General features: G+C 39.9%; 3 protein-coding genes across 9 annotated transcripts in view; 1 reads left to right on the top strand and 2 right to left on the bottom strand.

Annotated features, from left to right (window-relative positions):
* Positions 1 to 2557: 2557 nt before the first annotated feature.
* On the bottom strand, positions 2558 to 3618 carry Rpl24-like (ribosomal protein L24-like). Its single transcript, XM_072890638.1, has 2 exons — positions 3467 to 3618; positions 2558 to 3097 (listed from the first exon to the last, which is right to left on the bottom strand). The coding sequence occupies exons 1-2, from the start codon at positions 3545 to 3547 to the stop codon at positions 2651 to 2653; spliced, it is 528 nt and encodes a 175-aa protein (XP_072746739.1). The 5' UTR covers positions 3548 to 3618; the 3' UTR covers positions 2558 to 2650.
* Positions 3619 to 4605: 987 nt separating this feature from the next.
* On the top strand, positions 4606 to 8069 carry LOC140664909 (neither inactivation nor afterpotential protein G). The gene is made up of 9 exons (XM_072890536.1): positions 4606 to 4966; positions 5462 to 5664; positions 5959 to 6318; positions 6515 to 6685; positions 6752 to 6905; positions 7029 to 7150; positions 7330 to 7513; positions 7627 to 7837; positions 7940 to 8069. The coding sequence occupies exons 1-9, from the start codon at positions 4846 to 4848 to the stop codon at positions 8067 to 8069; spliced, it is 1656 nt and encodes a 551-aa protein (XP_072746637.1). The 5' UTR covers positions 4606 to 4845.
* Positions 8070 to 8289: 220 nt separating this feature from the next.
* The window catches only part of Chinmo (Chronologically inappropriate morphogenesis), a 55663-nt gene continuing 38224 nt past the window's right edge, over positions 8290 to 25728 (bottom strand). For all 7 annotated transcript variants that reach the window (XM_072890578.1, XM_072890557.1, XM_072890587.1 and 4 more), the window contains one exon: positions 8290 to 17675. In XM_072890578.1, coding sequence (XP_072746679.1) covers positions 17443 to 17675 — 233 coding nt within the window. In that variant the 3' untranslated portion in view covers positions 8290 to 17442. The remainder of the gene's footprint in view (positions 17676 to 25728) is intronic.

The following is a 25728-nucleotide window of genomic DNA, read 5'->3' as shown; positions in this document are numbered from 1 at the left end:
AGGGACCTTCCTACGATACACGTTGACCATTACGTAAACGTCGGCAGGAGTTCGATAATGCCGGGTTTTGTCAACGCTTCTTTTGTGCCTCCGAAGCTGCGTGGGCGACTCGAAGATACGACGACGAAGAAGAAAGTCGCCAAATAGACAATAAAGAGTACACGAATACATATATTGATCGATCACTGACAGTTACTGATGTGCGATGAGAAAGAAATTATTGCGAAAATGTGTGCAAAGTACACTTGTAGACATACATATTTCACGCTACTCGAAGAATAAAGAAAAATTGCTGAAAATTATTCTTCATAATAATGATGTAAAAGGATAACATATACATCGCCAATAAATTAACGAGAGGATACGAGAAGTGTTGTTGCTTCTTTCGAGGAAGAAGCAACAACACTTCTCGCAGTATAAAATCATCGTTACTAAAACATTGTTAGCTTTGACACAAAACGGCTCCATCATTCTTTGTCGAATATATTATTCGCGAAGAGGACCATTGATTAATTGACCGTACATAAAACGCATATGTATATACAATTTTTTTTCTCGCACACGAACCGTTGTATTACGATTCGTAACACGCGTATCTCGTATTCCGTCCCACTGTGTTGTCTGTTTTTTCAGCAAACATCGGCACACCTTCGCGTGTGTGGCCGAAAGCATTTCTTTTGCTCGCAAATTTCGGTCTGAAACTTCGTGATTCTACAAAGGATCCTCGAGAAATACTCATGCACGCGTGACGCATTTAATCTTTGCGTTATACGCCCTAAAACACGCATACATACTTTGTATTTTAAAAATTAAAAAATTCATTTTTAAATATCTACTTTTATTTGTGTAATTAAATTTTATGTTATTTGCATAAAAGATTTTTACTTGTTTTTATTTAAAAGAAATTTTTTATCAATGTCATATTCTTACAAACACCGATATATTCTTGACCTAAAGAAAAAAAAGGAAAAAAAAATTGTTTACGTAAAAGAAAATTTTTTATTTTCAATTTGCAATGTGAGATTCTCACACATAGGTATATATTCCCGACCTAAGGAAAGAACACTTTGCCATCCAATCGATCCGAAACCGATCGTCGTTGCATTACTAGTTGATTTTAGTCTCGGAAATGATGCCGACGTCGCTGTCACGTCGGCGTAACTCAAAGATCGATTCGTCGAAGAGGTCGGTCGCGGCGTGTGTTCTTTCTCGAAAAATCTGCAAGCTCACGCCCGTGAAAATATTTTTTGTACGCGTAATACAAGTGTGTCCCGTCCGAACTCTCGTCGGTGTTCCCTTTAGACGCGTATTCCTACAAGGCATTTCGCTTCGTGTGCAAACATCGCGTCGTGGTTTGCCTGGTAATTGCTGGAAACACCTCGCGAGTGTTTACAGTGTCATCGACAAGCGCGGTCACACCTCGTCCGTGCGGGTTCTATGAAAGCTCACGTCCTGTCACAAAGAAATGATGCATCCAAAGTATAATTTGGAGAAATTTTCTATACGAGATTCTATTAAACGAAAGAATTTAAAACTCTCGATTAATTTATTTAGGTATATTAATACACAATATAATCGTGAATTAAATAGTTGTCAAAAATCTTTTTTTACATAGATTATAAATTTCTCTTATATATAAAAAAATAACAGAAAACTGTATATGTATATATATATATATATATATATTACGCAATAAAGTTTGCGCATATTATCCGAGTTATTCGAATCAGATGTCCTATTATATGCGTATTTAACATACAGCAAAATTTGAAAAAAGATGCATGCACAATGCGATTGATGTCGCAATCCATTGTATGTACAATTGTAATATAATGAGAGAGCATTATTTATTCTTATTATACTGTTGCCCGATGTTGAGAATATTGTACACAACCGGTATATCTTTTGTAAAATGCATGGGGACATCTATACAAATATAATGAGTAAACATTTATAAGCATCATACAAGACGAGCTGAATGGAATAAATTTCAATCTGTATGGATCGTCCCTCATGGCTCCATCTGTAGAAATTTCTTAGAAAGAAATCAACTTCAAATGATAAATCAAAGAAACTTTCAAAATTAAATATAAAATTTGAGTTTCTCTTCTTTATGTTCGATATTTATACAAATGATAGACAAGTCACGTTTTACCTCCTTAATATCTCTCTCCTCTTCCAATTCCCTTCCTTTTTGTAAACGCTGCATAATGTGTAGATTCTATCGCCTTTGCCTAATAGTTTCTACTTTCTTCATTGCTTCCACAGAGCTAATAAATACGGAATTAATAAATAAAATTTAATGCTATTTTTAACTTTTGAAATTTGCATAGTTTTCTGTGAATGTGTTAAGTAAATAAAAAATTGATATTAAAATTTATATTATATGTAGTGTAAATTATATACATAGTACATATAATTTTAAATATAAAAATTATATATCTACAAATATTACAAATAAATTGTAATGTCAAATTTTATGTATTTATGTATTCAACGAACAAATGATTTGCTTTTCAAAATTTCTAAAGTTTAAAAAAAAAAAAAAAATTAAGTACCTATATTAACTTACAATTTATTACACATACACAATAGAAATAATTTGTGGAGTACAAGATAAAATAATATACAAAATGTATAATATAATGAATTAGTTGGCTTCTATTTCCTCAGCTTCAAGTTCATCGTTAGACTCTTCATCTATATGCATTTGTTCTTGCTCTTCTGCTGCCTCTTCCTGTTTCTTCCTCTCCTTGAGACCAGCAGCTGGCGAGCGAATAAGAGACAAGTCACGTTTTACCTCCTTAATATCTCTCTCCTCTTCCAATTCCCTTCCTTTTTGTAAACGCTGCATAATGTGTAGATTCTGTCGCCTTTGCCTAATAGTTTCTACTTTCTTCATTGCTTCCACAGACTTGGTCCATAATTCTCTGTTATATTTGATAGGTGCGTTTCTCCTTTTTTCAAACTCAAATGATGGATCTATGGTCAATTCTTTGCCAACAGTCTTTCTATATGCTTTGGTCCATTTGACTTTTCTAGGATTCTTCTTCTTCTTAAATGCAGCGTGACATTTTGAACGACAAAATTTGAATATCTGTAATTTGTAAAGTATAACAATATTACTTAAAGATAATCCCATCAAAAATATAATAATAAGTAATCAAGTATAATAAAAAATAAAGATAGTATAACCGCAATTGTAGGAAAAAGAAAAATGAGAATAATGATCTTTTCAGAGGTTCAGTTAAGAGATTCAGTTTCTAATCTTTAAAAGATGTAGTTTCTATTCTTGGAAATAAATAAAATATATGAAAAAATTGCCAAGCGTTTTCCAAATTAATGTTTATCGAAAGTTTATGAGATAACCTTATTTCGGTACTAATGGTGCATTATATACGTAACTGTTAGTCTGCAAATTTATATTTCACAATTTATATAATATTTAATTAATCACAATTCTTACCTTACAATCATTCCTTACAAATTGAATGCCGTGTCCCGGATATATCCGGGACGAGCAGAAATAACACGTTTCTATACGCATGTTGCAAGAAGCTCTGAAAAGTTTGGCACATGCAAACACATGGTCTGTTCTGGTGTTCTATATGATTTCTAGATGGACCAACAGATGGCGAGAAATGTATCTCGATGCTCGTGCATCGATTATTGTTTTGCATCCGATACATCGAAAAAGAATTCAAATTGTTTACAAAATATATATATTTCATACACATATTTTGTGTTATTTTTTTTATGAAACATATTAAATATTTCCAGCATATAATAACAGACTGTAATAAACAATTAATACATTTTAACAAATAAAGTTAAAATAAAGCTATTTTTGATAGACATAATTTTTTATTTTCAAAACAAACTATATCTCTGTAATTTTTAAAAGTGAAAAATGTCTATAGTTTTTAACTTTTGAATGGAAATTTTCCAAATGTCTATGAGTTAATGTTTTTTTTTTTCATATCTATCATTCTCTAGTATTTTTTAAGAGGTCTGATTAGCACATCAAGAATTCTGTCGAAAAGTATTATTATTCAAAACGATTTTAATACAAAAATTATTCAAATTTTTTTATATAACAAAAGTGTAGCGTTGATACAGCATACTTACAAACTTTATTTTTTAATGTTTTTGTTAAGATTCTTTCTTTTAATTGCAGAATTTTTTAGAAAGAGAAAAATTAAAATTTTGAAAATAACGTGCTAATATAAAAAATTTATTATTATCTTTAAACAAAACTCTCTTTCAAAGGATGTACGCAATTTTAAATTTAATAAGCAAAAATAACATCAATGACAAATGAAAGTAATGAAAAGTTAAAAGAAGATAGATTTGTAAATAAATAGTTTAAAGTAAAATAAATACATTAATGCAAATACGTGATGTATCCTTCTGACAGTACTATCGTGCATAAAAATAGTCCGGATCATTTATCTTATATACAGAAGTTTGTTTAGCAGAGTGTGATTGAACAGTTTACTTAAAGTCAAATACTACGTGAACGCCTTTACCCTGTAACATCATTAAAAATTAGAATATAAATGTCATATATATTGTGTTATATAAAACATGTCAGTGCAATGTGATGACGAGTAGTTTTTCCGATGTAATAATTACATATTCCTCCATTGTTGTTGTCTTGGACGTTGGTGCGATGCTTCGAAGCGGCTCGACTTATAGACAAGTATTGATTACAAACGGAGAGCTACTAATTTAATATCGGGATCGAACGCATAGCTGTTATAGTTTCGCGTTCGTCTCAGTGATACTGGGTGACGAACGTCGACCGGACGTTTTCTTTCCGCGCGTGATTTTCGAGAGGTGAACATGTGGGGCCATGTATTGATTTCGATCGTCGTCCTGTTAACGTCGTTGCTCTATCATTATCACTTCAGCGAGCCGGCCAGCATTATCGATTATCCCGAGACGCATTATGACTACGTCGTCGGTGAGTTCACGTTAGTCGATTTACGCTCATTCTTGTCTCCTCTGCGAGTTCAGCACTATTTTTTTCTACTTCTTCGTTTTCTGATATCCCGAGATACGCAGCATTGATTTTTAATCAAAGAGGATTTATGCACATGTCGCAATGACAAATTGCATTGCGCTAGATTGAAACACTCTAAGTGTTCTTTAGAATAAACAGAAAATATCAGTAACGAATAATTCTTCTCATTAAGATAAAATTGATTGCCTTTATTGTACCAATTGCATATATTTTTTGCAAAATTTTGAATTTAAAATTATTAAAAAGTAAGAAAGCCCGAGTTTCGGGTTTAAATTTAGTATACAAATTTAAACCTTAATTTAACAAATTTCTATATATCACATTGTTTTCTGGTTGATGTTTTGTCTGGATGACATTTTGTCCATGTCATGATGAAGTAAAAGAGCTACTGAACTTTACAAATCATTTGCAATAAAAATTATTATTGGATTTAAGTCGGCGCTGGTACGTCTGGCTGCGTGATTGCATCACGGCTCTCGGAAATGTCGAACGTGACCGTTCTGCTCGTGGAGGCCGGCGGATACTTTGGATGGACATCGGTTATACCGCTCTTAGCACCGATGATGCAAGGCACCGAAGTCGATTGGGCCTACAAAACGGAGCCCCAAGTCTTCTCGTCCCGAGGGTTCAACGGCTATGTAATTAAAACTCTATCTTCCGGTAACTCCCTTCCGCGTGAAAGAACGTGAGAACGTTACAGGTTTCCATAACCATCTTTTGCTACACAATGTAATTCACAAAGCACCAATATATGGCTGTGACTGCTGTATTTTAATAATGAATAATAATATTCGTATCTGAAGAAAAAAATATGCCACATTATAAATTATTTTTTTACGCCAATTGTAGTGGACGAAACATTTAACAAATTCATATTTTCATATTTTATATGTATATTTTTGGATTTCTTCATAGATCACGTTTGTTTATAGAGACAAAATTGGCCGAGGGGAAAAGGATTGGGTGGGAGCGGACAGCTTAATTACCTCGTTCATTCCTTCGGGAGACCTGAGGACTATAAGGAATGGCTCAAGGGTTGGTCGCATGCCGATTTACTTCCTTATTTTCAAAAAGTGTCCGATATTATGAACGTTGTCCCGATGCCGGAGGAAGAATACCTAACAAAGGCCTTCGTTCTGGCCGAAGAATCTTTGAAGCTGGATAATATATCCCTGCGGAAGGCGATGTACACCGCGAAGAAAGGCACCAGATGGAGTACACATCACGCTTATTTGCAGAAGGCTTGGAATCGCAAAAACTTACATATCCTCACGAATACGCTTGTCACAAAGGTACAATTTCCATAATTTTGAATTTGGGCTTCATACATCGCATTATAATCCTTCCTTTACTTGCTTAAAAATTATTATCTAAAATAATTAATGATATTTTTTAGCTTTCTAATTTTGTTTATACAATATATATATATATATATATATATATATATATATATATATATATATATCTTTTTAATTCAATATGTTACAGATACTTTTCAAGAATAATAAAATCGATGGCATTAAAATGATATATAAAAATGGCTCAGTCGGGAGAATCAGCGTGAGAAAGGAAGTGATTCTTTGCGCAGGCACTATCAATACTCCGCAGTTACTTCTGATCTCCGGCCTAGGGCCTATCGGCGAATTGGAAAAGCATAAGGTGATAAAAGAATATTACTGTTAAATTTGTCAATTTCGCATAAAACGGCAACAAATCGATCCGTAGATATCTGTGGTGCGAGATCTTCCGGAGGTAGGCCGAAATCTGTTCGATCATCTGAACGTGCCCGTTTACGTGAATCTGCGAGAGCGTGTCAGTATCACGCTCGTGAAATTGCAAACTGTGCCGGAGGTGTTCAATTATTTCACCTTCGGAACCGGTAATATAAAATAACGTACTTAATGACCGGCGCGATCATTTATCCGCGATATGCCTATTGACGCATTCCGTGCGGTGGATGTTGTAATTCGCGATATACCTTTTTCCCCATTGCATGTCAAAGGATGGTTGGCTACTAACGGCGTAATGGGATTGGGGCGTGCTAATAACAGTGGCCTCCTTCTTTTCGGAGTGGCGTCGGCGGAGGAAAAATTGCTGAAGGCCATCTCAAATTTCGAGACCGAGGTGAGTGAACCAATCAACAACTACGACTACAACGCGTTTTCGTAGTTTCTGCTTTTGATGAAAAAAATTTGAAATTTTTTTATAACTCGAATGAAACATTTTATTCATAGCGATTATTGCATTTTCGTCAAAGTTATGTATGTCGAGCCAAAAAAAAAAAAATAACAATCGATTATCAGACGTATAGGTCGCTATTTCCGTCGTATAACGATAGCATGCACGAGGGCTTCATTTATCTCGCGTCGTGCCTGCAACCCAAGAGTCGCGGAAGCGTAACATTGCGATCGAGCGACATCCGCGATCCGCCAAGAATCAATCCCGCGTATCTCCAGGACTCTGATGATGTCACGTGCACCTACCGAGGTAAATGGTAACCCTCGAAAAAATTTTTGTCGCTGAAAGAGTCGTGATATTTTCTTCAGCTTGAATTTATTTGACTTTAATAACGATTAATCTCTCGATGATTTTCCGATAAGCTATAAATTTTGCGTTGGAGACTCTTAATACGAGACTCTTTCGCGAGTACGGTGCAAAGGTCCACATTCCCGATTTCGAGGAATGTCGTCATTTACGACCGGACTATCGGGACTTTGATTATTCGGAGTGCGTCATGAGAATCGCCGGGCTCACGGGTTATCACCCATGTGGCACATGCAGAATTGGCGCGGTTGTGGACGAGGAATTAAGGTAAAAGAGAACGGGGAGTGTTTATTTTGTTATTGTAGGACACATTATGGGGCGAGGTCAAGCGGACTAATGGTAATAAAAATATAATCTAATTCGCTACAGGGTGAAAGGGGTGAGTGGATTAAGAATAATGGACGCCAGCGTACTGCCGTCTCCAATTTCTGGCATGCCGAATTCAGTTCTCATCGCGATGGCCGAACGTGCATCCGACATAATTCTGGATCGGATTTAATTGAATTTAATTGAGAACTGATTTATTAATAATTTGTAATATGTATATATATATATATATATATATATATATACGATTTATTAATAAAAAGAAAGGAAATAACATTCGCAGTTTAGAAATCATATTTGTGATTTATGTCACATATTCGGCCTGATAGATTGCATCTATCTAGGAAACAACGGGGGTTTAAAGGGAGATGTAAATTCAGAAATGAACAATATCCATAGTGCTCCAAGTTTTTTGTAATTTATAATTAATGGTAAAGTTTTTCTTTTGTTTTACAGTAATCGAACAGTTATTATAATAGTCTCTAATTAAATTTCGATTAATTTTTATACAAACAAAAAGGGTGAGTTACACTCAACGACATAGCCACGAATCCCTGCCACCCCGTCCGCGCTTGGAGTATAAAGAAAAAAAGAAACTTATATTTTTTTACACGCTCCCTCCGCTAAGGAGGATTTCTTTCACCCCAGTTACCGTCCGGGATCATTTGCGATGTGTGGCAGAGTTTCAACGTTCTTTCTATCCCACTTCCGCATCTTACGTCTCTCTCTCTCTCTCTCTCTCTCTCTCTCTCTCTCTCTTTCTCATGCACATCCGCAAACACACATACGCAAATACACATACGCTCTTCTCGTCTTTCCCATTTTTCTTTCTACCATTTTCCATCTCTCTCTCTCTCTCTCTCTCTCTCTCTCTCTCTCTCATACGAATCCGTATTGGTATTTCTCTTCGCATCAATCGCTTCTCTTTAGTTCTGCTCTTTCTCGCAAACACTCACTCACACATACATACATATTCACGCGTACCTTTTGTCGCCTCTTATAAATAAAATAGTTCGTAATATATATATTTATATATAACGCGAAATGTCGTTTCGTATTTTCTCGAAAACACAACTATGCCCGTGCGCGCTTCGCTCATACCGCAGATAAACGAGCCCTCTCGGTGTCTCGTATCTGTTATCTCTTTTTTTTTTTTTTTTTTAGCATCTTTCTCTTCCACCCCATATATATAGCAATAATTCGTAACGTAAACTTAATCTCTCAACTTAAAACAAAATTGGTAACCACGTATTCGCGGCGCACGCCGCGAGTCTCGCGCCCGCGTCGGAAAAACCTTCATTCATCCGCGAGGGGATGAAAAATGATATGAATAAAAACAACGTGGCACGCGAATCGAACAAAAAAAGGGACTCGTAGACCGGGCGATTCCCTGAGTCGTGTTATCGACGACGAAATTTCGTTCGTTGACAAATCTGTGCGCTACAAGTATACATATATCGTGTCAACACGACCCAGATGTACCCGGGAATTCGAAGTGATTCGCGCTGATCCGCCTCGCATAAGTTGATTTGATGGTGAATCCAATTACGAGCTTGCGATATTTTAATGCCAGAATTTGTGTAGTCTCGGTGAAAGGGGGCTATAACATAATTACGCAAGACTCAGCTGAGATCAGCGAGAAACACGCGAGACTTCCCGGGAAAAGAAAGCGGTCGCCATGTGATTTTGGACCTCGCGGTATTTTCGGCGCCGGAAGAAGCTCGCCGGACGTGCACCGCGCCATCGGATGCATAAACGCCATATTTTTATTTTTTTTTTATTTTACTATAGATAGAGCTTTTTTCTTGCTTTAGTTTTCGTAGAGAATGCAGTCGCATCGCGGGACCACGACGACGGGGATCACTTAAGATCTAAACAAGTACTCCTTAATATTAGATATATAACTATCTATTTTTATATGTATATATATACTTTTTCATATATATTTATATTGAAAAATGAGTGTACTCTCTCTTTCTCTCTCTTTCTTTCTTTCTCGTTATCAATACAAGGATAGATTATCGATTAATTTGCAATTGCGTGTAACATAGACGCGTCCAGCGCATAGAAACATAAATAAATAAATATAAACGGATGTATTTACATTATACTCGGGTAGAGAAGGAGGAGGGGTATGTGATATCATGGAAGGTCCGATGGGATACATGTCCCTTTATCTCTATTTATCTTCTCTGTCCCTATCCTTTTAAATATATATGTATGTATATTCACGTATAAATCTCATTCGTCTGTTCTGTTGTCTACAATGCGGTGCTGGTATATCTATGACTTTATCTCGGCGTAAATATGCAGCGATAATAGAAAAAACGAAAAACAAAAATAATACTTTATGAGAATCGGAAAAAAACCGTAGATAGCTATATATATAATATGCGCGTAACTATTGGTATACATATATATAAATATAGATACGGAGTTCTGAGGTAGAAGCGGTTTCGTATACTTATCAATATGTTGTATCATTATTGTATGTGTATTGATGAGGGGTCTGCATGACTATCGGTATTCTCCGAGTACCAGGTAAACAATTTGCAACAAAAAAGTAAAACTCGTATATCTTCGCCACCGGTATAGCGAAAGAAAGTTGAAAAAAATGGTTGAAACAAGAAAAGAGGGAAGGAAAAATAAGGAAATTAAACGGCAGTTTTGACAATTGCTTATTGATCAGAGAAGGAGAGGATTCCATTGACACCGACGGTGATCTTTGCGTCCACCGAGGCAAAACGGAAAGAGTGCTTTGATTGTTTCGTACGAAATTCACTTTTCAAATAACTACGTTTTACGTATGTACTACTACGTGTATATTAAAGAAAAAAAAAAAAACATTAAACTCGGTGGGATATATAATATAAACGGCCGGCCAAACGGATACCGGCAAACGGAAGGGTTGATCGGCGACGAGCCGCTACTCGAAAGGAAAAGGGAAAGCACTGGAGACGAAATAAAATAAGTCAACGAAGAATAAATATATATAGCAACGAGAACATCCGCACACGTTTAACATTTGCGAGAAAAAAAATTCGCGTTGAGCCGCGTAAAAAATTCGAGAGACGCGCGTGGACCCGCTATAGAAATATATGTATGTATACGTGTGTATATTAAATGCATAAATAGGCTGCGTTCCGAAATTCACTGCCAGCACTGAACATCTATAATACACGTAACGTGAATTATAAATTTCCAGTACTGGCAGTAGTGAATTTCGGAACACAGCCATAATAACCGCTGAGACGTGCAAGGCTGTCGAGCGGAAAAATAGGAGTGTAAAATTAATGATAAGAATCTGACGGTGATTTCCGAGTCATCGAAAAGATTTGCGGAGATCATTAAACTCACGGCAATGTATCAGAGAAGCTTTACAAAAATAAAAAAATAAAAAAAAAAACGAATACACCTACACAGTCCCTACTATACACCCAACTATTGCATCGCTTGATTCATTGATTTATGTTTATTTAAGAACCTTATCGACTATTATACTTTGTAGTTTGTACTTGGTTTTCATATTCCTGAGAGGACTCGCGACACGTCGCGCGCCGTTCGTCGACGTTCTCGGAAAAGTTTTGTCTCATCATTGACAGCTTCTCTCTACTATTTTCTTCCAGTTTTCCCACTTTTCTCGATTTTTTTTTTCCCCGCTTTATTTCCCGAGACGAGACCGGCGACGGCTGCGCAACGCGCCGATCCGATCTTGCAAACTATCGCTTTACTGTGTTATATACAGTGATCTTTCGTAAGCTTCATTCTGTGTGCACCCTGTAAGTCGTGTGTGTGAGGTAGCATTTGTACTAGTGTCTGACAAAGTATTGTGATCCGTTATTGCGACGGCCGCGGCCGTTTTGAACGCGTCGGCGACGCGGCTCTCGCGGAGACTCTCCCATCCCCTCGGCCTCTGTGGCAGTGTTTCTTAGATATATTGTACGTCAACGCCACGACGAGAGATCAGTCTTATTGTTGAGATAAGAGATAAGGAACGGGTGTGAAGAGATAGGCACGTGCGATGTCTCGCTGTCGTGTCTCTCTAAAAAAAAAACCCGACACGAACGTCGGTTCATCATCGGTTTTATCCTCGAGTATACACGATCGCGAGATCTCGATCGAGCCTTTACCTTTATATCGACGAGAGGTATACGAGGGAGGTGAGCGAGGACCGATTCTGGTCACATGGTCCTCGACGACGAGCTCGTGTCCCCGACGCGTTCGGCCGCAAGGCGCATTTGGTCTCTTCTTTTTTTTTATGTTTACCTATAATTTATAGTGTATAGTAAGTTCACAAAATCCACACGTCTCCTGTCTGTCGCGTTTGTTAATCCTTAACATTACGTTTATTTTGTACTATAAGTCGCGGCCGGGAAACGAGCCGCTCGTTCCCCGGACGTTCGAGGTCCCGCTCTGCGACAACGCTACGCTATGCGTTTGTCTATTTATTTGTTTGCTTGTTTGTTTCTTCTTTTTCCTTCACCACTTTTTGTCCTCCTCTTCTGCATTTTTTTCTTCTCTTTTTGCTTTTTTTACTTTTTCATTTTTTTTTGCTTCTTCGATTTTAAATAATGCTTATGCGTGCGTGATACATGTACTATGTAATCATTATCCAACTACGGTATAGTACTATTATATACTATACGAGCAAACGGTACAGTAGTTGCCAGTGCACTCTCTGCGCGCGGTGTAGGTGCAGTGATGACATTTAATTTTGCTCCCTCATTCTCATCACGCGGGCAGCCTTTCTCAACTTTTTTTTCTCCATCTTTTATGAAACTCGCTGCCCGTGCGACGTGAATGATAACGAAGGTTCCCCGTTGTGTGGAAAGCCTGTTCACACCGTGACAATCGATAATCGACGTGCTCGAACGCGCGCAGGTTTCAATGTAGCAAAACTGGATATCGAATTATAAGATTAATATTGTTAGTGTGACACGACGATCTTCGCGGACCAACGTCATCGTCTCTTTAGTGACGTTCGAATCGTATGCGAAAAGAGCGGCTCGAGAAAGAAGCGTGAAACTTCCTGTTCTCGTCACATCTCATTATTATCTTAATTTAGAAGATATTATTGAAATTGATTGGAATCAAATTTCGCGACAAATTCGAATTTCCCGGTTTGATTATTCGCATAAGCTCTCTCGTACAATTTTTTTTTTTTTTCGCATACGCTTTTCGAAAGCACGCGCGCGCGAGCAAGTCACGGTGTGAAATCTCCCTTGCGTCTCGTGTCAAGCCTTGTGTCACACACGACATCTATAAAGGATTCTCAATCCGTAAAACACATATTATAGAAACAACATGCAACATTTTATCCTACGCCGTGATACAATAATGGTACATACATACGCGTACGTTTGCACGCGTGGCACGCGCGCAACGCGTACGCGCATCGCGCGAGTGTCGTGTACATGTGTAGTGTGTGTATGTGTGTGTGTGAATGTGTGTTTTTTCTCTCTTCGCGTGTACATATATATACATATAGACCAAGTATAATTTTTACACCGGATATAATTGGATCCGAGGACCTTGAAAGCTTTAAAAACGGAAGCGCGCGCGTCTCGCAATTTCGGCTTCCGGCCGCGGATCCGATTTTTTATACGCGTACCTCGACGAAAATTGACCGTAACGGCGAAATCTAACATATTATTCTCGAATCCCCGAGACTCTCGGGACTAATGCGAACGAAATCGAAGAGAGAATCGAGGAAAGGGAAATAAAAAAAAAATAAAAATTTCGTTCAAAGACGGACGCCGTTTCGACTAAATTTGTTTTGAGCAAAGCGGTACGACGAAATCGACAACAATTTAGAAAGTCGAGTTAAACGCGGATTTTCCGAGAGACAAGAGACAACTATCAATGAAGCAAAAATTTATCGCGAAAGAGATACGTAATTCCGAAAGAGAAAAGTCGGTCCAAAATTCCTGGCCGCTCAAAATACATTTACGCGTAGCCGATGCGATAATATAATAATGTGCCTAATTCTAAATTCATTTTAATTCTACATTGATTATCTTTTAGGTACGTGTTTTTTTTTTTGCAATAACCTCGACTGTGAGACGTTGTCCTCCGTTTTTCCAATGTGTACTGCAATGTGTACGTGTGTAAAGTGTTGGGTAAGTGGAATACCTTTACTACGTATGCACTCTTCTCATCCTTACGTATGACAAAACAATATTAAACTCTGGGTTTAATCGCCTCTTCCCGTCTGAAATTCCGCGCCTGACGTTATTATCCTAACTTTCAAATTTCGCTCACTGCCAATATAACTGGATTTTTTGGATCCTTCTACTTCTTAAACTTAACGCTAATTCATTGTACCACTTAAAGGTATCCTTTCTCCCTTCCATCTTTGTATGCCTCTGCTTAGCAGAACAGCCGAAAACAATAGATATATATATATATATATATATTTATAATATATATTTCGTATATATATTAAGTAAAAGATTTTCATTATAACTTGGCATACGCGACCGATATCTATTTACACGAGCATGTGTTCTGCGTGCTGTCCACGCGTGTGTGTATATGTATGTGCCTCTCTCGTCACCTGCTCTCTTTCTTTTTCTCTCTCTCTCTCTCTCTCTCTCTCTCTCTCTATCTCCCTGTGTGTGTGCGTATATGTGTAGGTGTTGCGCGTGTGTGTATGTTCCTATCTTCATCACATCGTAAACGACACATAACATCTTTGAATATCCTTCCCGCGGCTTTTCCCCGGGGAATTAACTTCCCTATGACTATGTAATCTTCGTCGTCCAGCATCATCAATCCCATCCCCGGTTAACTTCGTGCGCCCTCGAGATAATCGGTGTCATCGGCATCACCTTCGTCGGGATAAATTTCGCTTTTCTTTTTTCTATCGCTATTTCTTGTCGTTCATCGGTACATTGACTTTCGGTAATTAACGCTCTTTGTTTCCGCGTTCTCGCTCACTCTCTCGCCACCTTCTTTTCCGCCTTCACTTTCACAGCGGGTAAACGCGTCACAATTTTGACAACGGACTTCGCAAATTCGGCTCTTCCTCCTTTCCCCGAACCATCTCGCACGCGAAAACATTTTCGCGAAAAATCCGCGCACGCATTTAGTCGCGCGGTTGTTCACGCATATATACGTGTACGCGCGTTCTCGCTCACTCACTCTTCTCGCTAAGATTTAAAGTTGTAAATACACTTGTTACGTATAACGCGCCTTTGCGATAAAAACAGAAAGAAAAACAAATGGATCTATTATACGTATCATAGATAGACATCACGTACGATTCGAGGATCCCGGAACTTTTCCCAAATTTGCCGAAGCTTTTGAATTCTATTTGACAGGATGAAACTAATTACGGCGGAGAGTAAAAATGTTTACGATTGACTAGCACTGGATAAATTCGTTCAGTTTTTACGACGCGAGCAAAGATATATATCGTAATCGACCATGATTAATAAGCTCCGAGATCCACGATCTTGCGTTACCCTACGCCAGGGTAGCAGAAGAACTGCTCCGACATTAACTGGACAAGTAGTAGTAGTAGTAGTATAATAGTAGCGGCTGTACGGAATGTACAGATTTTTATTATATAGTATAATCGCTATTGTGTTCCCTGTTTGTGTAATGCATTGCAAAACAATGAGGTAGTACTGTCATACTTTTTTGGCAGGGTTTACGCGCGCGTGCGCGACGAGTGCTCGCATATTTATATATATATATTTATATATTTGACGTAGATTGAATGGTATGAAAAGAAAAGAAGGAAAAAAAAAGGAAAAGAAAAAAGAAAAACGGAAAAAAAAAATGAAACTGAACTCTCTTTCTCTATCTTTCTCTTATCTATCTATCTATTTCTTCGGTTTCTATCTCGTGTACTATTGTATCCCCGGCTCGCGCACGGCGCGCTTTAAATACTAAATAATTCTCTATATATCGTCTATTGTCTCTGATAAACTTACGGTATAGGCGGTATCGTTGTGAGAATAACCATTTAAACTTTCTGCATAAAACAAAAGGGAGAACAAAAACAGAAAAAAATAAGAGAAGATAATCTGTATAAAATGTAAATACTGTAACAAGTAATATCGTGGGTGCCATCCTGACTAGGAGTATATATCTCTATATATCTATACATATAGGTAATGTGTAATATAAATCTATTGCATTGATCACATCTCTTATACAACCGGGATAGCAACTATTTGGCGCGCAATCGCGCGCACTATTTTTTTCTTTACGTGATCGATGGCTCTATATGCTATATTCTCGGTACGCGACTATTGCTCCGCGGACAAAAATCCGCATCTTTTTAAACATTGTAAACAGGTAACAAAGTGGTAGTGATTGTTTCGCCGCGGGATTAAACCTTCCGTGGCGAATGCGTGTGGACGCCAGTTTCTAGTGATTATTTTAGAAAAATCAATGTCGGCGTAATGATGTATCAACGTGAGATTATATTGCTCGTCTCTCGCGCCTTTTCGATGCGCGTTCGCCAAGAAGTATTTCGTCGGCAATCGTGCTTTCTCCCGCGGCAAATCGCACGATAGTCATTCGCCCTAGTAATCTCATAAATGTTATATAAAATTGTATCTGTATAAAAGGTCTGCATGTCGTCGGGTGTCATCTCGGCGCGATATGTGTGCGTGTCATCACGATTATTATTATTATTATTATTATTATATAGCAATTAAAGTGTGTGTCGTCACGCGTGTGTACGAACGGGCGAAACTAAATGCTGATGTGTCCAGAGTACAAAAGCGTTTCTGGTTTGGCACTGTGCGCGCGTGTGTAACGTCTAAAAAAAACATCTCGTTCCGAATATATATCGCTTACAAATGTCACGATCCTATCTCGATTCATCAACAGCGATAATAGTAGCGGAAATAAATGAATGGTTAACGATGAAACATACCACGGCGAGTGTAATTTCCCGATACCTATGGTAGTAATGAATTATATCTGAATGAAAAACACTGCGCTTGTAATTAGTTTACCTGAGTTTGCGTTGTTCTCTCGTCACAGTAGTCTGCGTTATACTTAATGTCTCCGTGTGTGAGTGTATATATTTATGCGCGCTCTGTTCGCTCCGCTTTTTACCTTCACTCGCTATCTTCTCTCGCCAGTTTAAGAAGCTCCTAGCGTTCAATAATCTTTACTTGACCGTTGCACTTTCATTGACTAGTTTTGTGATTCGCAGCGTTTTTTCGCGAGCGCATCCGTACTCTTCCGTTGTGTCTCTTCCTCCGTGAATCTTCACAGACGTTTTCTCGACGTTAACGTGTCTCGATGATCGGATCTTTAAGGAGCGCACGGGGAGGAGGAAATTGTCCTCGCGACGAGGAAACGGGACGGCGTTCGCTGACGACGACGAAGGGAAAACGAAGGTACCTACTCTGCAGCCTCTCCTCTATTTCGCACCTCTATCCGAGGCCCGGTCTCGCCGTCAGCTCAAACGAGGTGGTCGCCGGGATCGTTGCTTCCGGTACCACCGCGCGTGCGCACAGACCGCGACCTCGACGACCGCGGTTACGACGACGAGGACGACAGCGACGCCGAAGACTTTGTTACTGGGGCACGGTGTCCGAGACCGAATGATTGGACTGCTGGAACGTCTTCAGGTCGACCTCATCCTTGTGCTCCCGTGCAATATGCCGTCTGACCGTGTTATTCCTGGTGAATGTTCGAGCGCAAAACGGACACGGCACCCGGATTCCCTGGTGACGTTGTCGTACGTGAGCACGTAGATTCGTCTCGTAACCGTACAGTCTGTCGCAGTAGGGACACTTCAGTTTTTTACCTGCAAACATAAAAATATTCGTTTATGTACGATAGATTGTTTAGAAATTCACGATTTTAAAGAGCTATATATCATGTACAAATTATGCCTGTAATTCTTGATTCACATTATTTGTATACATTTAAGTGATGAATTAAATGAACAGCTGTCATTTATCATCGCAACTGCCGTAAAAAATGCGTATACATATACATATGACGTGATAGTTAAAATAATGATAAATACACCAATAAATACTTAATAAAATTATTTCAAAAATGATACTGATTATAGATCAGATTTACATTATAAATCACATTACAAAAAAACAACTTCTTTTGAAGGTAAAATTATAATTTTTTTTTTTTTACAATTATTCGATATTCTGCCTGTTAATCACAACACTCTACGCATATATACGCGCGTGTAACGCGGCGAAACTTCCGTGGAAGGAAGTGTGGATGCAAATTGCGCAACCCGGCTTCTTTCTTTCTCTCACATACCTAGTTTTTTTCTGCCTGCGCAGAAATCGCGCCTCGCCATTAATCCACCTATCGGCGAGAAGAAAACAAAATTCTGACTCAGGCGAACGATTCATGATGAAACATTAGGCCAATGCCTCCGAGATTGTTGGCGCGTGCAAGGTCATCCTCTAATACACTTCCCATCTCGGTCCGATTAACTTGAGCCCGAAGTACCATTTACGGCGATCACCATTTACGCCGGTTCGGCCTCCTCGCGAGCGCGCGTACCTGACCGTGATTGGTAAACGCAATTTCGTGGGTATAACGTTTTCAGAGAAAAGATACATGCCTTTGCAGACCTTTTTACATTGAATTCAAATATTTAATCGGAATCCTCCGAACATTCCTGCCATTTTTGCGCTTTATAATACATGACACCTATAATATAATTCGTTTGATTAAATTGCTATTTAACTTCAAGAATATGTATAATGTTTTTGTATGTTTTTTTAAAGAAGTTAAATTAGTTTGCTAATAGGTCGGTACACTCGGGCAAGGTGAAATCCAACACGTAGAAACTGCTGGATGATATTACCGCTAGACATTCAAGATAGATATATTCCCCGAGAGAAATATAGTGGATAATTAAATGCCGCCACATTGTAGGTAAGCTGATTCCTATATGTTATAACGATGTACAATCCTACGAAATTGTAATAGTGCGTTCTTTAAAAATCTTCAGGTAAGATAACACAAAAAAGCTTAAAATAACTAAACATCTGAATTGATCTCAAAAAAATACTGTTAGGTTTACACAATACCTGTGACAAAAAAGTCAAAGCTCTTTTGTTCAATGTCATTAGCGTTAGAGAGACTAACGTTACACGTTATACGAGTCGACCATGACTCTGTGACTCGATTCACCTACTCCAATGTAGTAAGACGCTCATTGTGACGCCAAGAAACTGCGTATCGTATCTTCCAGAAAAATATACGTTAAATCTTGTTAAATCTCTGAGATTTTGAGTTTGAGATATCTTTTTCTTGAATTACAAAGAAAATGTGGCAATTCTCTAGATGTAGCGTGCGCTTTCATTGTGCGACAACTGTCTTGTGACGTCATTGCACGCGCGCGCATTTAACAATAATGACAACTTGTAAAGTAATTCTACGCTAAATCACAATCGATAAATTAGCCGAAATCGTGTTTGCGTTTTACGATATTCGTAGCCGAGAACGGGGCCATTCACCAGCTGCGTGACACACCGTATCATTACTGAAATTATATAGATTAATCAGAAACTCAACTTGGTGGAGAACCGAAGAAAGAAGAAAGAAAGAAAAGAAAGAAACGCCCATCATTGACGTGTTCTCTTCTAAACGAAAGGATTGCTCGTTCAGGTGTCACAAGAAACGGCAAGAAAGACGCGAGAGGAGCGATGAGAAAATATGTATCGCGTCCAAACCAGTCGCACGCTAGACCGTCGTAAAAAATCGTTACGGCCACATGCAACGCATAAATAATCGTGGGCGTGAGTGGCGCGCGCATGTGTGTGTACGCGCATGTCGTGGGTCCGGCGTAATAATCGTCAGCGGAATAAAATTTCGTACAAAGAAACTGATCTTTGAAAAATATGTTCTTTCAAAACATCCGCGACTCTTGAGATATTTCTAATCTTTCAATTATATCATTGTTTAAAATTGTTCTTGGCACAATTGTCGAACGGATATTTTTGTACAGTTATCGGGGGTATCATTTGTCGTCACTTTTATGCAACGTCGAATAAAACGTTGCGCGTAACTCTAAGATTTATTTGTCTGATACGAAAATTGTGTCCAGTGTCAACCTGACACGTGGAACAAACGAGCACATTTATCGTTAAACGTGCGCTGAAAATACGATCGAATGATGATACAGCCGCGACGAAACACGCGTGCGGCCTCTCGGCGGCGGATAGCGCCTAAAAATAGAGGGCCATGGGCATCCTAGAAAAATGTAAACGGGGCAGCTCTTCGGCGGGTCTCGTGCAGCTGACTACGAAATTCACAAAGGACCCGCGTGCCCGGAACAAAGGCGCGCGTACGCGCGAAGACGCCGCAAGCCGGAAGAGAGAGGAGTAGCAGCCGGCCGGCCGGCCGGCACCGAAGGAGTGAGAGAGCGCGAGAGGAAGCGGGTTTTGCGAGGAGGATCATCGGCAGGAGAAAGAACGGGCGGGAGACGAAAGCTACGAGGGATAGGTACGCCTCTCAAAACATGCAGAAACGCAAAACGGTGCCGGCCAGGAAGCGGGACGACCGCGCTTCTGGGAAAGGCATCGCGCCATCTGCGTCGTCCAAGAAATCGCCGATCCGCTCGGGTCTCGGGTCTCGGGTCTCGGGTCTCTCGTGTATTTATCGATGATTACCACACACACACACACACACACACACACACACACACACACACACACACACACACACACACACACACACACACACACACACACACACACACACATAACCATACACAGCATGGCTCTAGTTCTCGAATGTGTTAAGGTATACGAACGGTGCCAAAGTACTTCGGATGAATTTCGTTAGAGATTTTTGACGTGAACATTGATCGAGAAGTGTCGCAATGTGAATCTTGCGAGACGAATCTCATTCTTCTCTCCGTGCGTTATTAAAATCATTATACTACCAAGGGTACGAGCAAATGGCTCTTCAGAAAATAATTAAACGATCCACTTAGCCGCCCGTATCCAAGCTTTCGCTCGAATTATCGTCACGTCTTGAAAAATTCCGAGGACTATGAGTCGATGATCTGGAAGAAGGCAAAGAGAGATACGGCACGGGCTTCTGATTCTCGGAGGAATCGTGCGTGTTTGACTGAAAGGCCTCGAGAGACAGAGAGAGGGAGAGAGAAAGAGAGAGGGCCCGAGGGAAGGAGGGAGGGAGGGGCCAGGTCGGAGGCGGCAAAATGGAAAGGTTAAGTTACGAAACGCAGCGGCAGCTTCCAAGGTCTCCCCTGCCCCGGCTTCTCTTGCTCACCGGCTGCCGCGATGACGACCTGACCCTTTTTTCCCCTTTTCGGCTGAATGGATCGAACAAACGCGTGTAACACGCGAGGAGTGTGACTCTGATACACGTAGCCCTACCGCAACGCGCGCCGCCTTTACTTGAATCGATCGTGGCCGTTGTCGGAGTGTGTTATCGCTGTATCAGGCCCTCCTCCCTCTCTCTCTCTCTCTCTCTCTCTCTCTCTCCCTCTCTCTCTCTCTCTCTTTCATTTTCGGCCCTCTCGGATGTATAACGCGCCTCTGTTGATATCTCACGCGCTGACGCGTGCGTGAGTAAACTGAAGATGGAGAACGGGAGTGATCCAATGGGAGATGATATCGCGATGACTCGAGCGCGTTTCAGAGGGAATGCGAAATGGAGAAGAGAGGACATGATAATGATTATCTACTTGGAGACGATGGAGAGAGAAGTAAAGACGAGAAGTATCAGTCCCGTCTCCGGATTTTGTTATAAGATTCCATTACGTCGAAATGGAGTTCTTAAGCCAGCCGCGCATCCACCCTGCGGAAGGTTGAGAACGACGCGCACGCGAAGAGAATATGAGAAGATCGTGCGTGTGCGTGTTGCGAGAGCGTGTGTGGCGCTGTGGATCTCGCCGGGCCTTGACACATTTCGTTCGGTGGCGCCAAATTGGTCGCCGCTCAGGCGAGCCTTCGCTCCGAAGAGGAATGAAGAGGAGGAAGAGGAGAAAGACCAAAGAAGAGGGAGAGAAGGGCTAAAGGGACGAATCGAAAGGATAAAACCGCGGGGCGCGATAAGAGCGACGAGGACGGTGAAACCAAAAGCAACGGAGCTCTAAAGAGAGAGAGAGAGAGAGAGAGAGAGAGAGAGAGAGAGAGAGAGAGAGAGAGAGAGAGGGAGAGGAAAGAGGGCCAAAATGGAGAAAGATGAGGAGAAGGGGCGAGGCGGAAGAAAATCAATGTCAGGCAGCGTGCGTTGCAACCCGAAATCAAGGGAGGCCCAGGCCTCCCCCGCTGTTCCTATGCCGGCTTAGCATTCGCCGGTCGATTCTGCAAGGGATGGTGGGTTATGGCGCGCACCCTCTCCCTTTTTAACCCCTCGGAGACCGGAGTAAACCATAACCTGCACAACGGTCCACTTCCCGGGCCTCCTTGAATCGCGATGTCCTTACGATTGCAGGTATGATAAAGCTTTCTTTATATATATATATATATAGAGGTGTCGACAGCGATTCCCTTAGAATTTTAACAAGAACACAGACTGATAGATGCATCAGTATGGGCAACTCTCAACAACATTAATAGTGACATTAAGTCATGGCAGGAGAACTTATCATAATTCAATCTTGTCACCATTAATGCTGCTAAAAGTGAAGAATATGCATCCTGATGAAAGGATGATCGTTTTCGCTTAACTCGTTAAACGTCTCGCAACACCACTTTCCGTTTTCGAAATATACGCGTTGCCGAGAAAACGAGGCTGCTTCGACAGGGAGTGACGAAGGTCTTCCTGACCTCCTCAGGGCCATGAACGTCAAGTTGCCTCGTTGAAATTCTGGAATACTTTGGCCATGAAGTCGACAAAGTCCGGTCTGCTAGGGCTCGAAGATAGTTAAGAAACGAAGGGAATTCGAGGAAAGGCTTCGATTATGCACCTGAGCTTATTATGCATGACTATGCGAGCTATATATATATATATAGAAAAAGAAAAGAATTGCAGAAAAACGTCGATTTAAGTATGAAAATGCATCTCGAAGAAAATTAAGGCAGACCAGAATAATAAATTAGAATAAATTAGAGAACAAATGATTTTTTATTTAAAGAATAACGCACTCATCGCTTCGCAAGAAATTCTGACCACAAAAATCCGTTTCTACTGCGCACGGAATAATTTGGCGAATGGATCTTTCCCGGAATCGCGGAATATGCATACCGACGTAAGAAAATGACGCAACGATTATATCAAAGTATAAGGTGCGACATTCCATTGCTGTTATTAAGGCAGTCAATCAATTTTAATTGCTAAATTTAATTCCTCGAGAGAAAATTGTCAAATCAAATGCGTTATAATCGTTATATTGCAATTTTCGAATGTACGTACTATCATGGTCCGTGTAATTGTTATCTCGTCGCAAACACGTAACATTCGCGCAACGGATTCACGTCCGTTCTCGTGGATTACAACATCCGCCCACTTCCATGAAAGCTCACTTCCTTGACTCGCGTGCGTTTAAAAGCTGATGCGCGTTCCGAAATGTCTGCGCGCGTGTGTCGCGATGAAAATAGCGTAGACATAATTTTCTCGCGAGACACACGATTACTTTGATCGCGCGCGAGAATCCCGGGTTGCGTCATCGCAACGCATACGCACGTTTTCCCGCGTAGCGTTATCCGCACGCGCGCACGCACACCGAACACATCCGGCTTATGCGTATGTAGCATGCAAAGTCGAAGTTTTGGCGGCACGTGCACCTATACACTGGCGCGGTGCGTGTGCATGCGCTCGCGCACACACGCAACCCCGTGCACGCACGCATTTGTTATTGATTGATACGCACTACGTACCTAACCGCGAGTGAATAGGCCCGGCGCGAGGGACGTACAGCGCCCTACGCCATAATGTAGCAAAAAAAAAAAAAAAAACCTGCGCATTCCGAAAATGCACATTACACTTTTGTAAATATTTATTCCTTGTTATTATATCTCAACACATGTATATATGCGTACAATAATTGCTATAGCATGTTATTGGTAGTAAATTATGAACTCTATCGAAAGAAATGTTATATATAATATTTAAAAATAAACATTAACAATAACAATAATAATAAGACTCGTTAAAAATAGAATTATAAATCTAGGAAAGTGTGGCGATACGAGTCAGTCGCAATTGGTGAGGCGCAAAAAAATTTCTTTAATCAGTATTAAAATCAAACAAACAAATTAAGACGTCTTAATTTTATATTTATATGTCAAACCAATTTATATGTATTTTAATTTGTTTGTTTGATTTTAATACTGATTAAAGAAATTTTTTGCGCCTCACCAACTGCGACTGACTCGTATCGCCACACTTTCCCAGATTTATAATAAACATTAATTTTTTTATTATAAAAAATCGTAGTTAATTTTATGAAAAAATGCCACATTGCAAAATAATAGTAATGCAATAATAATGTAATAATAATAATATATTAATACACTAATTAATTTTTTATGAAAAAACCAACGATTTTTCCTTGATAAAAAAATTAATTAATTAATGTACTCTATTTAAATCGAATGGAGTGAATGTCATTAACATTATTCGCGTGTTTTTCTTATTAAAAGCATCTTTTTCTTATTAAAAGTACAAATACGTATAATGGATATTTAATAATATTAATGCTATTAAACACGATTGAAATCACAGTTAACAATAGAAGTGGCAAGTTGTTGGCCACGTGTAAGACAGTTTGGCATAAAGAACATCGCGTGGTCAGATACGATGAATTCGCCGGTCGAATTTGCGAGATGGTGGTGGCTGCAGTAAATTTGCACCCACGCCCTGCCACCCGCCCAATTTGGCTCGATCCATCCCCACCTTTCCACCACGAAAATATACATGCCTGGGCGTCCGAGCAGCTGGCGCTATCCCGCGTGTGCGTCGCAAACTTAACGCAATGACGCAGCGCACGCAGCGTGTCGTGCACACGCAAGAAACGCGTGAGCGATGCTCCACGAGCTTAATTTCTATGCCTATGCATCGAGAGAGAATTACTAATGCGTTGCATAAATTTCGGCATGTTTTGATGAAACTCTCAATTAAAGAGAGAATTTCCTCTATACTGTTTATATGTATACAATTCTTTTGACGAACGTATTCTGTATTTCTCAAAATGTAATCTTACGAATAATAAAGGTTGATTTAGACTGAATAAAAATTAATTACGGAAACAAGAAAGAAATTTTATTTAAGATATATTATAAACGTTCATTCTTTTATACATTGAGAAATACATCACACGCCTCGTGCTTATACGCGTGAGATCTGACCTAGTACTTCATAGTAGAACGACCATAGTTCTCTTCTCACACATGATGCAACGATAAGAAAGAGAGACAGAGACAGAGAGAGAGAGAGAGAGAGAGAGAGAGAGAGAGAGAGAAAGAGAGAGAAAGGGAGGCGGAAGAAGCGTGTTCGCCCGCTCGCGAGCAGCGTTTGTCCTTTGTGTAGGAAATCCTGGACCCGGGGAGGGCGCGGCGAGAAAACGGAGGATACCCGGCGAAGATAGAGTTACGCATATTGTGCGTGGGCGGAGGGTTTGCAGCATGGTGTAGACTCGTTGTTTTATTCTTTGCCAGTGCGAGGAGTATGGTAATAAAGCTCGCGAAAGAGGGGGTTCGATAGAAGGGTAACCACCACACAGTCTGGCTATTTTGTCCTCGCGCGCGGAGGAAGCGTGGAAAAAATGCGTCGCGCGCGGACCCGCGACGGTAAAAAATTCGACCCTCCGAGGGTTGGCGGTGGTTAATGAAAATGAATGAAAAATTTATGGCCGTGAGTATCGACGAAGTTTAGGCTTCCATGAGTTTCGCTCGAATTCGAGC

Source organism: Anoplolepis gracilipes, chromosome 1 (genome assembly GCF_047496725.1).
Source record: "Anoplolepis gracilipes chromosome 1, ASM4749672v1, whole genome shotgun sequence".
NCBI classification, from domain to species: domain Eukaryota; kingdom Metazoa; phylum Arthropoda; class Insecta; order Hymenoptera; family Formicidae; genus Anoplolepis; species Anoplolepis gracilipes.
The sequence above is the reverse complement of the archived record's forward strand: the minus strand, read 5'-3'. Positions and strand labels throughout refer to the sequence as shown.